Source organism: Mangifera indica, chromosome 15, assembly GCF_011075055.1.
Source record: "Mangifera indica cultivar Alphonso chromosome 15, CATAS_Mindica_2.1, whole genome shotgun sequence".
Classification (NCBI taxonomy): Eukaryota; Viridiplantae; Streptophyta; class Magnoliopsida; order Sapindales; family Anacardiaceae; genus Mangifera; species Mangifera indica.
Window position 1 is genome coordinate 12,835,541 of NC_058151.1, and position 16,319 is coordinate 12,851,859.

Here is a 16,319-nt window from a genome sequence, read left to right on the forward strand (position 1 = left end):
GATGGACTTGAAAACCCAAGTTGATGGACTGGGTTTGCATGTGCAGAGATAATTTAAGATTCTAATGAACTGGCATTTTGATTGTGTGATTTGTTCTTGACTTCTTGTGATTGTTAACTATTATATTCGTTCATCCAAGGAAGCTTGCATCATCAGGAAGATTGACACTATTATTTTATTCACATAACTGGCTTCTTAATACGCCTGACACTGATGATTTTTTTTCACTTTACTTCTGCAAGTTTCATACTTTAAATCACAACCCCACCACCATCGATCTTCCAAATATCCAAATTTTTATGTGTTTTAGGTGTTAATTCTCATAACCCAGCTCTACATTTCACCATTTTCTTCCTTGAATTAGCAAAAACAGCCTAGAACTTGGAGTTCATTTATTTTGCTTAATTGTTTACGAGGTATTACGAAAAAAAGTGGTTACTTTTCAACACCTTTTGCAGGATTAATTCTTACACCCTAAGCTTAGATCTACAAGATCTTTCAAGCTATATCAAATTCACTCTCATGTGAAAAAGGATCAAGTTTGTGGATAAGAATGGAATCTTGACTTGCCCTACAATAATATAAATGAACTACACATAATCTCTCTCTAAATGAAACAATCCCTTGTTTAATGCTCACGCGACACCTTATGAAACTCCATACAATATGAACAGGAACTTTCCTAGCTATAGGGATAATCCTTTTTCTAGTTGACCTAGAAAACCCCACTAAATAATTGAAGTGGGTAATAATTCACATGCAAGCATAGTGGAAGACAAAATGTGGGAATCATGGAAGGTGATGGGTGATTGCTTAATGTTGGAGTCTGGTTTTAGGAAGAAGTAGAAGATAGAAAGATTGGCTTAGCTAGATTGGTCCCTGCATTTTGAGGAAGCTTATGGTTTTGCATCTCTCTTGTCATGTGATTGTGATAGTGATTGTGCTTGTGATGTGAACTTTCTTCCTTTTTGCATGTGGGTTTGTTCCCTTTTCCTATCCTTTTTCATTGCAACTTTCTTCTTCACACTCTTGCATTGACATTGCATGTCTCCTTTCATTAATATGCATTAGGTATATTTAATATTCTTAAATGGTTGTTCACATTTATTAAATCCCAAATTCAAACAAAACTTTGATTTTAATTTCAAGAACGTGAAATTTTATCTTTAAGAATATGAAATTTTATCTTTATACTCATAAATAGAAAAGGGTGATAAATATGAATTTGGACAAAAAACAAAAATACAAATACACACAAAAAAACCCTTTAAAATTCGAATTGGTTGGTCGAATCGTCATAATAATAATAGTATAATTAAAACTAACAAATGAACACATTTATGGTTAAACATTGTTCAATAAATATATTTAATATATATAATTCAAAGATATATATAATTTAGTTCAAACTGTAAAATTGAACTAAATCATTTAAAATTTACGTTTTATTTAGGTTGATAAATTAAACAAAAAAGTTTTCAAAATTTACTTTTTTGGTATTTTTACTCCTCTAATTTTATTGTTTGTAATTCGAACGAATCTAACATAATCTAAAGTTAACCATTCTAAATTTGAGTTAATCTTAAATTGATTCGTAGTTTTGATTTTTGGATTGATGAACCCCTATCCATTTAGAGATATTAAACACTAATACCAACACAAGACATTTATTATTATTAAATAAAATAATAAATATATTATTTTATTTTAATTCCAAATTTTCTCTCATATTTTAATATACTGGTTGTTTTATTTTAAGATAAAATAAATTTTAATTATAATTAATGGGCTCCTCAGAAAGGCAAATAAAATATACAAGTCCATGGTACAACTCATTGGAAAAGCAGAGCACATGCTTTTCTCCTTCTTTCAATCTAAATATATTCTTAATTAATTATAATTTATAATATTAAAAAAAATTCAAAATTTCTTTATTTTATAAGATTTTTCTTCCATAAGATTATAATATAAAATATGGTATTAGCATTTTACAATATGATATGATATAAATAAAAAATAATCTGTATCATAAGATATATTAATTTAATATGATATATTAAACATATTATGTGATATAATATGTATACTACAATACGTTACATAATATTAATATAGATCGATATATTTTTAAGAAAAAAATGATATAGTAAAATATATATAAAAAATTTAAAATTTTTAAGGTTATTTGTGATATTTTTTAAAATAATAATATGTCAATTTGTATTTTTTATTATTTTATTTTAAAAAAAATATATTATATGATATAAAACGATATACAATACATTATACAAAATATTAGATTTTTGATACATAATATAATACGTGATTCTACTATTATAGTATAAAATTGGAAGCCTGAATTCTAAGTTCAGAGAATGGTGCAGGTAAAACCATTTATAGCCTTTGTTACATGAATTTTGAGTTCTATGTTTACCAAATTTATTTCAATTATTTTATTTTGTTATGATTTTATTTTACTGAAAGTCTAACACCTAAATTGTTAGAATTTTTACCTTGTGATAAAGGTGAAATTCTTGTGGAAAGCAGATAAAAATGTTGAGAAGTATAGTCAGAGATGACTGAATTATGATATAACTCTCTCTATTCCATCAGAAAAGGTTAAAAAAAATTTACTTACCATTAAATATTAAAGACATTTTTTCTGTTAAAATAAAAAAACTTACATGGCTTGCTATTTTTCATTTAGCAAGCCATGGCTTGCTGTTAAAATAGTGTCCTTTGGTTGATTAAAAAAAATCACTCTAGTTATAGATGAAGTAAGAATAAAATTATACACAAATAAATTGTATAAATTTATTTATACAGACTGAAGTACAAATTCGTGATTATGTGATATGATTATTTATTTAATTTTTCTTTTACTTTAAAATAATTTAATCAGATGTTATTATCTCAGTTTGTATAATTTATTTGTATGTAGAGTATTGCTTGAGGGGAGTATTATAATTTATGATGCAAAATTTAGGTTCCATAAATTACAAGCTAAACCTCATGGAATAGAAATGGAAGATGTCTTCCAAGGTATTTTTGTCAGGTCCTCTGAAAATGTTTGCTTTTCCTGGAGGAATCTGAGAACCTTGGCATTCCAACAATTTAATCATATCTCCAGACTTGTTTAATAAAAGAAGTCACATTAATTTCTTCATCTGTACAATCTATTAACCTGAGGCAGATACAGCAAATATGCTTTACAGGAGCATAACAAAAACAAGCAAGCTATGAGAATTTTACAGAAACATTGCAGGCAAGGATTAGGCTCATTGTTATTGCAGTTAAGTTTCTAAAATTACCAACCACTACCAGAACAGAAAATTAGCAGAGAAAAAAGAAAAAGATGAAAGCAAAGTGTAGAGGAAATAATACACATGGTTTTCCTACTATTTAAAAACAGGAAAAAATTGGGAATCTGTTGGAGGGATTGGTTGAGAAAAGTGTATAGAAATTAGAGTAATGCAGGCTTTCCAGTACATAAATCCACTTTCTTATTTTTTTCACTACCTGACAGACTCCACATGAGAGGTCCTGAATACAGACCCACCAACATTATTTTGTCCACATGGAAATGGTGGAAATGTGATCATAAACTTAACCAGATCTAATCTTCACCCACAAATCTTCTTTTTTCTAAACTTAAACTACTAACTTGTCCTTTAGGATTATTAGATTAATGCTCATTCATTCTCCTCATTGAGATTTTCACATGCAATATATATAAAAACTAGAGAAAGAGAGCCAGAAGACAAAGTATTGTTTTGTGGTGTGTGGGAACCCCAAAAACATCTCTTCTTGGAGCTGCAGAATTCTCCTTTGTTAGTCCTTCAAAGGTGGGGGCTAGTTGGGTTAACTGTTTTTCTTGAAGGGGCCCTTGATATTTCATCGTTTTTGTTCCTCTTGGCTTTTGCAGAAGATATTGTCTGCTTAACTGTGTGAAATCCACAAACAAAACTTTATCTTACTCCTCTTATCCTCATGGTTAAAGAAAATAATGTGGGGTTCTGTGTATCTCTCTTTTCTCTTTAAATCACCTCCTTCATTCTCGTGTCATTCATAAAACTCTCTGAAACTAGAAAAGATAAAGAACTCTTAAAGGGAAAGCCTGTTGAGTATTTATTGCATCGAGCAAATTGCCCACCAAAGCAACAGTAGTCTATAGCTGGTGAGTTTGCTGTGAAGATATTATCATATATGACCTCTCAGCTTTGAAAAGTTTATGCAAACTTTTTGTCAATGAATGCTGTTATGTTTTGAAGCTTTAGTACAAAGCCTGATATTTTTTCCGGGTCACCTGAATTTTCTCTTTTCATTTGTTCTCAGAAATGGGATGTTGAAACCACTGAGGGGGTAGTGCAAGCTGCAAAGTCTTGAATTTTTCTTGTTTGTGAGTTAAAATGTCTGCAAAGCTTCTTCATTCAATATCAGATGAAAATCCAGATCTGCAGAAACAGATTGGATGCATGAATGGCATCTTTCAGCTCTTTCACCACCGCCATTTCCTGAGCAGCCGGCGCATTCACCAGAACCAGAAAAGGCTTCCACCAGGTAGTTCCTTTTACATTCATGGAAATATCCGAGTTTCCATGTTTCTTTTACTAATTTCTATAAAGTCAGAGCTTCTTATAGATAGCAGTTGTGTTTATTTTTATGATACGTTCCATATGTTTTGCAGAAGATTAATTTACTTTCTGAAAAAAATTTTGTATGAACAATTCAAAGTAATTATTCACACACACACATATCGAACAAAGACTTGATTTTACTTGACCCTACTTACCTGTTTGCATAGAATTGCCCAAGTTCTAACAGTAACAGACTTGAGCCCAAATTCTGATATGCTGAGTTTTGCCGCTCAATATGTTTGTGCAGGTTATCTGTCAATTTTTTCTAATTTCAGTTTTCTGGATTTGGCTTTAAATTTCATTTTTCACCTTTCTGAGTTCTGCACTATTAAGTATTGTCATAGCTCTGTCAATATTTTATTAAGATTTGTATTTCTATTTCAAGAACTCATAGTTTGAGATTTCTGCAGGTCAAAAAGATAACAATGGAGCAAAGTCTAAAACTGTACCACAGCCAACAACAGTAAGGATTTAGAACTTTGGTGAATTCATCGCTGATAAGTTTAAATGAAATTTCTAAAGACAATGCAATTTAAAATTGCAGGACAAACATGTCAAGAGGGACATGAAAGAGAAACAAAGAATCTCGACTGAATCGTCCAGAACGTCATTTTCATCTTCCTCTTGTTCATCCAGTTTCTCATCTGTAGACTGCAATAAACAATCTCAGACAGAACCATCTTCACATGGCCAATCAAATCTAGCAGCAACTCCTGTTCGGGACTCACCCATATACCAACCAAAGGATCCTTTGTGGTTAAGCCAGCAACCTATTGATATCCGAAATATTGTGAAAGATTCTATGTACAGAGAAGCTCGCGGGATATCAATTAGAACTCCGACCAAAGAGAATGCTGGGGGACAAATCTTGAAATACATGGATTCTCCAAGGCCTTTGCAGCAGCCAAAACCTGCCAAGTCCAGATTTTTGGGTGTTAATGAAGAATTTCGGGTCCCTGACAAGCTGAAAGAAGCACCTAGGAAGTCTAATGAACAGAAGGATGGTTTTGCAGTAAAGGATGCTCATCGGTTCTCTTATGACAGTCGGGAATCACGTGAGGCATTTAAATCGACCATAAAGCTGAAAGAGCTCCCAAGACTGTCACTGGACAGTAGAGAGCGCTCCATGAGGGGTTCCGCTGCTGAAATGAAATCAAATTATCTCCTAGGTGACCTGCAGAGGGGTCATGGGAACTCTCACAATATTTTGAACCAACAGCAAGAACTTGGATGTTACAATCGACCATCAAGTGTTGTAGCAAAGTTGATGGGATTGGAAGCTTGTTCAGATCCAGTGTCTACTGATGGGAATCAGCCAGGTCATAGGAAAACAGCCTCATATGGTGAATGTGATTCCTTCTCAAGAATATCAAGAACTGCTGATAGCAACAAGCAAAATCGAATAGGTGGATCCCCACGGAATTCTATGAAGGAACCTGTATCACCGAAGATGAAAAATGCTGACTCAGTCAAGAAGTCCATAGCAAGCTGCAAGGTTCCTATAGAGCCTGCTCCATGGAGACAATTTGATGGGAGCAAAGGTCATGCACCAGCTTTAAAGACTCAAGAAACTCAGACTAATGCCCTAAACTCATCTTTTTCAGTTTATGGGGACATTGAGAAAAGGTTGGCACAACTTGAGTTCAAGTCTGGAAAGGACCTCAGAGCTCTTAAACAAATACTTGAAGCGATGCAGAAGACAAAAGAGGCATTAGAAAGCAGAAAAGAAGATCAAACTCCAACATTCATGCCACGAAGAGGCAATAATTATAGTATTGATCAGAGCTCAAGATTGGCAAATTCAAAAAACCAAGAAGCTATTAACCCAACATCTGCCAGAATCAAAGGGACAGGTTCTCCGCGAAGTCCTAAATCCCCAATTGTGATTATGAAAGCAGCTAAATGCACTGAAAAGAACAGTAATTCTGCTTCCTCAGCAATTCTACCTGAGGATTTATTAGGTTTCCAAAGATTCCGCCCTGGTAAATCTTCAGAGAGCAGAACAGAATCCGTTGACAAGCAATCAGCTAAAGATCTAACTCCAAGAACCACTCACCAGAGAGACCCTAGGGGCCAACAACTTCATCTCATAAATAAGAATTCCAGTGCCAAAACTTTGAGATCAGCCCAAACTTCAAAGAATTCTCTACTTACGGCTGGAAAAGGCAAGTCAAGAGTGAGCTCTGAGTTCATGAACACAAGACTGCCAGAAAAGAAACTTGGGTTGGAGAGGCAATCTCGTTCCACAATTTCATCTGATTTCAGCAAGACTAGGAGGCAACCAAAAGAATCAGGTTCTCCACATAGGAGATCTAGATTGCAATCTTCATATGTGCTGCAAAGTGATGACCAAATGAGCGACATCAGTAGTGATGCAAGAGATTTAAGCCACCAAGGTGATGCTAGTTCTCTCCAATCTGAAAGCAATATTAGCACAGCCTCACATGTTGACATTGAAGTCACAAGCATTGATAGAACTGATAAGATTCATGATGGCTTCTTCGAGCAACAAGGCCATAAAGTATGAATAACACTTGTGCTTATTCTGAAATTTTTTTGATCATCCACTAATGATTTTGATTTCTGTCATTTAGGATCCAGCACCAAGGTACATCGAAGACAAGTCAATGCCAGAACCTGCAAAAACTGGGCTAGAACAACCAAGTCCTGTCTCTGTTCTTGATGCAACATTCTACAGAGATGAGCCACCTTCTCCAGTGAAAAAGATATCACATTCCTTTAGAGGTGAGCTCTATGGCATTGACTTATCATCAATTTAGGTTTTATGTAGTGAATAAGCAATGCTACACTGATCAATGCTTTCCCTAAACATAAATATTGAAAAGAGATTAATTCAGTCTTAATTCTAACAGCCAGTATGAATGTGAACAAGAGTGCCCTTGAACAAATCTTTTATATCCATCAGAAGAACTACAGCTTGAGTACAACTACTATAAAAAAAATTAAAATATAAAGATATAAGAAATATAGTAGCTGTGGCCTGATTGTAACCTGATTTCCCAGTTTAGCAGCTAATATAGGTTCTCTCTTCTTGCCTCAACCACCAGCAGCAGTCGTAAAGAGGATTCTAACATAGGAACAGTACACAGATTATTTCTTGGAGGGTCAGAGACTTCTGACGTAATGATTTTGTTTTACTTTGTACAGACATTGAGGCGGTGAATTCTGATGAAGCAGAGTGGAATCGACCAAACCTAAATTATTTATCTCACTGCAGAAAACCCAGTTTCAGCTCCGAGGATTATAGAGAAGTAAAAAACACCAAGCACTTAGTTCCAAATCTTATGCATATAATCCCCACTCATGAGAAATCTATCATGGATGAAATTGCACCCATCCATGACAGCACAAATCCAGATCATAGATACATTTCAGAGATATTGTTAGTATCAGGTCTCCTCAGAGATTTTGAAGCTAGTCTCATGACTATTCAGCTTCATCCATCAGGCCACTTGATCAATCCTAATTTATTCCATGTTCTGGAACAAGCTGAAGGTAGCACCAGGTTTTTAGATGATGAATACAAAGGTATGAAGGTTGTCCATTCAGAATTCACTCCTGAGAAATCTCGAAGGAAACTAGTATTTGATGCTGTTAATGAAATTTTAGTCCAAAAGTTGGTGTTGGTGCATTCTTCCAAGCAATGGTTCTCAGCAAGTAAGGCTACGAAAGTGTCACAAAGGCTGCAGCTTCTAAGAGATTTGTGTTCAGAGGTAGATTGTCTACAAATTAAACAATCAAACTACAGCTTAGATGATGAGTATGACAGTTTAAGGCAAGATCTTATGCATGGATCAATGAACCGGGCAGGTTACCAGAGTGAAATTTCTTGGATAGTGTTGGATGTTGAGCGGCTGATCTTCAAAGACTTGATAAGTGAGATTGTGCAGCATGAGAAAACTGGTCCGCAAGGTCAGCCTGGTAGGCATTGCAGGCAGCTGTTCTCCAAGTAGTGCTCCTGATGAAATAGGTTTTAGTTTCCTCTCTCATTATCATCTCTCTTAGAGGAAAAGGGTTTTACAGCAGGGTTTGTTTTGATTTATATGTCTAACTTCTTCAGGATTAAATCAGAGTAATCCTAGGCTGCAAATTGTGCCTTATTAACCATATAATTTCCACTAGGAGCTTTTAACATACATGTAAACTAGATGTACACCTAAAAATAAACTTACTTTCTCTGTCATTCATCCATGCTCTTGAATAAATAATATGCAACATGGCTGCCGCCGATTCTGTTGGTACTTGCTGTCAGAAGAAAATACAAAAAGATAGACGTTTGGTTAATTGTCAGCTCAACATGCAGACTAAACTAATTCATTCTCTTTCAGCAAAAATACACAACCCTATCAGACATTCTGCATATTTTCTGAACTAGAGCACCCAGAACATATGCCAAATCAGTAATGTTCAGAAGACATAATACACCACTAAAATGTAGCTAAAAATCTTTTTACCACTAGATATACTGCCACCATTTGATAGTCATAAGACACAGCTGATGGTTAAAATAAACAAAACAGAACAAAGATGTTGTAGAAAGCATTAACTCAACATGACAAATGAACTAAGCAGCACTCTTATCAGCTGAAAAACACGCAACTTGCCTAACTCGCTTCTTTCAAAACACCTATAAGGCCTGCTAAAAGATTACTTTCAGAAACTTTAAATTATATAACCGCCATTTGGTAGTAGTAAGGGAATGCCAATGCTTAAAATAAAGAAGTGTCCCCAACCAAAAAAACTCTGCATAGTTGACAGTAGTCTCAAATACATCATAAGACATCCAAAAAGGGCAAGAGTCCTTTTCCAGTAAACACAGATTTTCAGATGCAGTAGCACCACTAAATTCTACAATTAATGTACCTCTTGTTGTCGAAAGGTGTTACAGGCTAAAATAATAAGAAGGATTATGAACATATACATATAGAGAATGTAAGACTCTATTTCATTAAACTTTTATTTAAAGAACAAAAGAACATATTATACAGCTTTTATTTATAGAACATATGACTTTGTCCCTCTGTTAATATCAGCCATATACTACATACATCAAACTATTCCTATTTTTATTGTTTGAATGATGACTGCACAAATGTAACTCTTAGACAAAATGAATATATGTGAAAAGTCAAGAACTCAGGAAATGATATTGGGAAATTTAAGATGGTAAAGACTGAAAGAGTTTCAACAAAAATAATACATCCATGCATCTGACAGCATAGTGATAAGATCCTTTGTTAAAAAATAACTGAATAAATACCTTAATAACAGAATTTGTTCACCAAGTTTTGGAGAGATCTAGAGTAACCCAAAATACTACAATTCAAATAATATTTATAGAGATTCAAAAAAAAAAAAAAAAAAAGACAATCATTAAGAGCAAGAACTTGAACAAATCTTGAGAGAAAATTGAGTTCAACAAATGTAGTGATAGCAGTTTATACAAGCCAATTCCTGAACTCATTCATCCGTCAGAATTGTTGAAGAATTGAAGGTGGACAAGACTTACATCAATCTAATTACAGACAGTAAACTAACAATCTGACTGAACAGAGAGATCCAACATAATAAGACAACTGCCAGAATTACTAGAAAAGCAATGGTTGATATATCCAACAAAATGTGGATTAACAGATTATGACATATAAAGGTCATCATTTCTGGCTTAAAGAGAATAAAATCAGCCCCAAATTTCAGAAAACAAACCATACTAGCAAAAACTGATGCACCACACAGAAGACTAAATAATCTATATCCAGAATGCTTGACAAGAACTAGAGATGTAAAATGAGAAACTCAGAAAGGTATACAAAAGACAATATACAACATACAATACAAGCTAAATCTAAGTCAGCTACATCTAAGTCAAAGGAGATCAAAGACTAGAAAACTTCAACAAGGGACTACTGAAAACCTATCAAGGTCACTAATTAAGTCTCTCTTTGCCAAAGAAAAGGACCAGGAGAGGAACAATTTTGGGAGGAATCTGATGAGGTTTCAGTTCCCACTCACAATGCGCCCTTCTGCTCTGAAGTTTTTAGAATCAGAATCAATTACTTCTTTTTATCATCGACAGTTTAAAGTTGTAACAATGTACTATGAGACACAATTGAAACAGAAATTTTTATTGAATATTGTTCAACAATTTCAATTCAATTATTACAAACTCCTCTATTGCATTACTAAATTGATGAGCAACATCCCACTCATCTATGAACCCCAATTCTCAGTGATGCCAAAACGCTACAAAGACCCTACCAGCTTTCCCAAGGCTGGTCCCTCATTTTTTTCTAACTGATTTTCCCTCCCTTTTCTTGGCCCCTTCTCTTCCATTATAACAGCCTTCTCCCACTCTTCCTTGCTGCCTCTCCCCTGAGCTGCCATGTCAGACTTGAGTGTAATGGTGGACCCCACCTTCTGTTGGAAGGATGCTGCTCTCCCCTTGATTTGATGTGGAATCGGTGCGTGCAACTCTGAACACCCTCCTACCAATTGCATAACTTTAGAATGACCCTTATCAGCTATGTTACTCTTAACCTGGTACATCTTCATTATCCCTCTTGAGTCATCTCCATTTGTCCCTCCTACTTTCTTCCTATCCTTCTTCCTCACGTATACCTGAGCCCTAACAGAATCTCATTGACCGATCACCGACATATGAAGATTTCATGCATAACTTTGTTTTTCCATTTCTTAACCTTTTCTCCCTGGCTGAGCTGAGACAAGTAGCTATGGAAAAAGAGTTTACGCGATTAGAATCTCAAACATGTTGCAAGATCAACTTCCGATGACACATTTGTCAAAGATAAAGTAACTTCCAAACATATCGGGTGGTTAGTCCAAGAAACTTCAAATTTCTTGGAGTTTCAAAGGTAGTAACCAGTTAATAATGGATTTTTTTTTCGGTTTCAACATTTCCATGGTATGATGATCAGGTCTTTCTATGCTTTATCAAATGAAAAATTGCTCTTTTTAATGAAAAGTTAAAATGGTTTTCCATACATATGTTAAATTTAGCAGTAAATCAGATGGGATATCTCATTAACTCCTTACAAAATGGAGAAATCTCTATCTGGAAAATTTCCCCAGCTTCCACAAGAAGATTTCTTATTGATTTATCTAGCGACAACAGTCTAATAAAAAAATTCTTAAAATACTCAGACAGAAGATGGTCACATTTTTATGTTCATTAATATCTAATTAGCTACAGAAGTCCCCACATTTCTCTAGTTCCTGTATCAATTTCCTAAAGCTAATGATTTTATTTAAAGTTTTTTCTCTTAGTCATTATCTATCATATTCTCTTGACTATAGTAATCCCAGTAGACTAAAGCACTTATATTAGAAATCAGCACTCAAGAACTACCTACTGAAGTCCTCAAAATTCTCAAGTTCCTGTAACTATTTCCCAAAGCTAAACATTTTATTTGAAAAATCTTCTCTTAGCCTCTATCTATCATAATCTCTTCACTATAGTTACAAATCCCAGTCGACTAAAGCACTTGTATTAGAAATGAGCACTCAAGAACTCAGATACTTGTGCTGGATAATCCAACATACAACTAAAACTTGAAATTAACCCATAAATTTTTCCATCGCAACAAAAATGTAAGCACCTATCTTAATTGTTTTCCTTCCAACAATAACAAACCATTTCGAAGTACTAGTTAATTTCTTTATGTAACATCGATGTATGTATGTATGTATATATGTATAGTAGTCAATTTGGGAAACACATATAAAAAAAAAAAAGAAAAGAAAAAAAGCTAAGTATAATAACTCAGAAGAAAATGATGCCAACTTCCTACAATTTTTATTTGTTTTAAAGAATAGAGTTACCATATAACCCAGTGTTCAATTAAAATAAGATCAACATGATATAATTTCTACAAAATTCAGTTAGAATCAGCACATTACACGTATGGAGAGCAAACACAGAAAGGAGCCAGCAATGGAAACATACATGAATCCATTCACTATAAGATCATCAAAGAAATATCAAGAATTCAATTAAAAGAATCACTGAGAGGGTCTATCATGGATATTGACATACACCTACCTCAATAACTTGTTAGAGTAATTGCATTTCCCTCTAGCAGTTTGTAAATCCATTCTAAAAGGTTCATATGCAGAAAATCATATGTCCTTGTCTTTAAGTAAGCTGAATCCAAGTTTCCTAGATAAGTATACAAACTCTAATAAAAATAAACTATTTTACAACTGAGCTAATTCCTGAGTGTTTTCCATAGAGTCCTTCAGTATTTTTCCAGCTCGCCTTTTCTTCTCATCCTTCTCATCATCCTTGCAAAACCAAGCAGAAATCATCTCAGCATCCCTGTGCTGTGGACCCAATTTAAGTGGTTTACCCAATGACTTCTTTCCAAGTCCAATCTTAAATTGCACAGCAGGCCTCTGGTTCATAAGAAGCTTTTCCTGTTCCTCCTCGGAATTACACAACTTATTCTTCATTGCTTCAATAGCTGGTGAAAATGTCTGCAGCACTGAAATGTGATTAAACACCCCACGGTTTTCTGCAACAGGATTTTCGGAAGCTACTTCCTTTGAAAGCTTAGCAGGAATAGGCACAGAACCTACTTCCTTCTCCTCAAAATGCAGGAGAGCAGAAAGAAATGGATTACTTTCTGCTGCCTGTTTATCCTTAGAATTGTCTCTATGGGCAAATAAGGAAGGTCCTTGTGGTCCATTGCCGGAAAATTGCTGCTGCAAATTCAACATAGACATTTCCATCTTTCTCTGCTGCCTTCCCAGCTCAATCTTCTCAGTTTCAGAATCAGTTTCCTTCTCATTCTGAGTGGGCAATTGAAGATAAGTTTGGGGATCAGGGAAAGCAGGCAGCCAAGGTGGAATGTGTTCATCAGGAGGCTCCTCTCCAATTTGCAAGAAACTGGATGTTGGTTTTCGATCTTTAACAACTGGGAAACGTGGTATAGAATACACCAATGGGATGTCCTGAACTTCATTAACATACTGAATAAGCTCCCGAACTACACCTGAACTAGTAAGACAGTGATCAATATCAGAAGCACCTGAAAACCCTTGTGTTGATCCCAACTCTTCTAATCCTTGAAAGATATCAAAAGCATTAACCTCAGTTCTACCAGCTAAATTTGCATAGAAATGGGCAGCCTCTCCAATATTATGCACATATCGCACAGCAATTTCAGACAATGTTCCAAGAGCAGACTGTTGAAAAGTCTGAAAACCCACTCTCTCGCATACCTGTGCTACAGCAATCTTGGCAATTGCTTGGGCAAAGTCATCGCCACCAAATTTTCTCTTTGTGCGTAGTTGTTCATGCTTACTTCCACTCTCCCCACCTCCATCGCTCATATTCAACTCCTCATATCACTTATCTGCTCCTACTATTGTAGCCAGACTCCACATTGTATTCCAAATATTCCCAAAAGTTCGCATCAATCACCGACTACTCGTATTTTATCAGTAATGATTCTTCGAGTTTGCTTAAAAAATTTACAAAAAAAAAAAAGAAAAGAAAATATCAAAGATTCTGAATCATTTAAATCTTTCAAATCACATTAATAAACAAATCCCAAAAAAAAAAAAAAAATTAATGAGACGAACTCTAATCAAGATTCCATGTAGCCGTACGCAGAGCTCAATTATCGTTTCTTGCACAAAACCCTAGAAACTCACTCTCACAACAAAACCGAAACAAAAGTAATAATGGTTCAAAACTGTTGACAAAAACAATGCTTACCGTTCAACTCTAGCGCTTCCGGAAGATTTCCAGCATTGAAGAAGCAGAAATTGAGCAAACAACCGCTACAATAAAATCCGATTGGCTCGCCGAGAAATAAACCCCAATGCAAGGGGCTTGTTCGTAAATAGAATATTTTTTAAAAATTTGAAATTCTGTTATGTGGGGTTTAGAGGTTAAACAGTGAATTTAAAAACCCTAGAAAAATCTATGGATCCAAAAGGTAATTGATGATTGAATTAACAGACGCGCTGTGCTTGAGAAGGGACAAACTTTTATAGACGGCAATGCGAGGCATGGGAGGAGTGATAAGTACACATCGGTAGGATATAAAATCCATCTTACTTTGCCACCTGTCCTTGTTTGGTTTGGATTTGTAATAATATTAAATGAAAAGCCAAAATCTTATTCCCACTCAAGGAAAGAGTAATTTCAATTCACATCCTTTACTTTTAAAAAACGAAAGTCCTATTCATAAAAGAATTTATGTTAAACTTTTCAATTAGAGTTAAAAGTAAAGTCGTTATTTTAATAATAATATTAAAATATATATAATTTATTATATTTTCCTTCATAGATTTTAAAAATTAATAATTTCATCAATCCTTAAAATTTTACAATTTTGAAAAATCACATTCCCTCCCCTCAAAACCTAGATTTTCTTTTTTTTACTTCTTCGACCACCATCTCCAACCACCTGCGATCTCCTTTTTCAACTATAAACCATTGTCGTCTCTCCTTAAACCATCTCTCCTCTAGATGATGCTTTTATCATCTAAATGAAGAGTTTTGACATCATCCAAATGAAGAGTTTTGTCAGGGTGAATTTTCATCTAGATTTATCCAATCCAGACAAAGATTTGGTGGTTAGAGTTTTGTCTACGACTTAAAGTTGAAAATGAAGGTCATTAGTGGCAAGAGAGATAAAGAAAAAATTTCTAAGTTTTGAAGGAAGAGAAATATGATTTTTTAAAACTAAAAAACTTTATATAATAGTAAAGTTGTTAGTTTTTAAAACTCAAGGAAAAATATAATGAATTATAGATATTTTTAATATTATTATTAAAATGGCTATTTTACTTTTAGTCTTAATTGAAATTTTTAATAAAAATTGACTAATATGTGAGATTTTGAGTTTTTGAAAGTTAATTGATATGAGTTTGATATTACATTATACCTTGGGTGGGAATTAGTCCTTTGACCTGAAAAAAATAAAACTTTGACAACTTAATATTTGTTTCTTGGGTAGACCTGGCCACGGGCCGGTTTGGCCCGTGAATTGGACCGAAACCGGCCTGGATAAACCCGGAACAGGAGCCGACAGACCCGGAACCGGACTGAATCGAAACCGAAACCATGGCTCTACGGTTCGGTTCCGGTTCACATAAATTGGAACCGTGGAACCGCCGGTTCACACCGGTTTTATGAACCGGCGGTTTACTGTGCTGAACCGAACAAAATTTGAAAATTTTTTGATTTTTTTTTAAATTTTATTTAAAAAGGCAACGGTCCCTGCGCAGGGAACCGTTGCCTTTTGAAGGAAAAATTGCAGGGGACCAATCCCCTGCAATTTTCAGAGAAAATCAGGGGACTTGGTCCCCTGCAATTTCTCTGAATCTCAATTCACCCCCTTTATTTTTAATTTTTTTCAAAAAAGTTTTTTCCTATATATACTCTTCCAAATTCCATTCTCTCAAATTTCAATCTTTTTACTCTCTCACTCAATCCTTCAAACTCTCATTCTCATTCTTTAAACTCTTAATACTCTCTCAATCTTTCAATTCAATCAAATTTTCTTAAATTTAATTAAATTCTTTCTTAATTTTTTATTAATTTCAATTTTAATTTTTTTTATACAATTCATAATTAATTATAAAATTTATTTCTATAATTAATTTTATTTATTATTTATTTATTATCTT

The 16,319-nt window shown here is 34.2% G+C and overlaps 2 protein-coding genes across 3 annotated transcripts; one reads left to right on the plus strand and one right to left on the minus strand.

Moving 5' to 3' along the window:
- The first annotated feature begins 3,688 nt into the window (after positions 1-3,688).
- On the plus strand, positions 3,689-8,899 carry LOC123197366 (protein LONGIFOLIA 2-like). The gene is made up of 6 exons (XM_044611627.1): positions 3,689-4,177; positions 4,336-4,560; positions 5,048-5,100; positions 5,182-7,158; positions 7,232-7,382; positions 7,806-8,899. The coding sequence occupies exons 2-6, from the start codon at positions 4,410-4,412 to the stop codon at positions 8,609-8,611; spliced, it is 3,138 nt and encodes a 1,045-aa protein (XP_044467562.1). The 5' UTR covers positions 3,689-4,177; positions 4,336-4,409; the 3' UTR covers positions 8,612-8,899.
- A 1,858-nt stretch (positions 8,900-10,757) lies between these two features.
- LOC123197367 (transcription initiation factor TFIID subunit 8-like) lies at positions 10,758-14,830 on the minus strand. Of its 2 annotated transcripts, XR_006497867.1 has the most exons (3): positions 14,398-14,830; positions 12,718-14,140; positions 10,758-11,387 (listed from the first exon to the last, which is right to left on the minus strand). XR_006497867.1 is itself a non-coding variant. In XM_044611630.1 (2 exons), exon 2 carries the CDS (start codon positions 14,007-14,009, stop codon positions 12,873-12,875), a length of 1,137 nt encoding a protein of 378 aa, XP_044467565.1. In that variant the 5' UTR covers positions 14,010-14,140; positions 14,398-14,830; the 3' UTR covers positions 12,646-12,872. The 2 variants fall into 2 exon arrangements, 1 of the variants encoding a protein (XP_044467565.1); XM_044611630.1 differs by lacking the exon at positions 10,758-11,387 and having other exon boundaries at positions 12,646-14,140.
- Between the last annotated feature and the right edge of the window lie 1,489 nt (positions 14,831-16,319).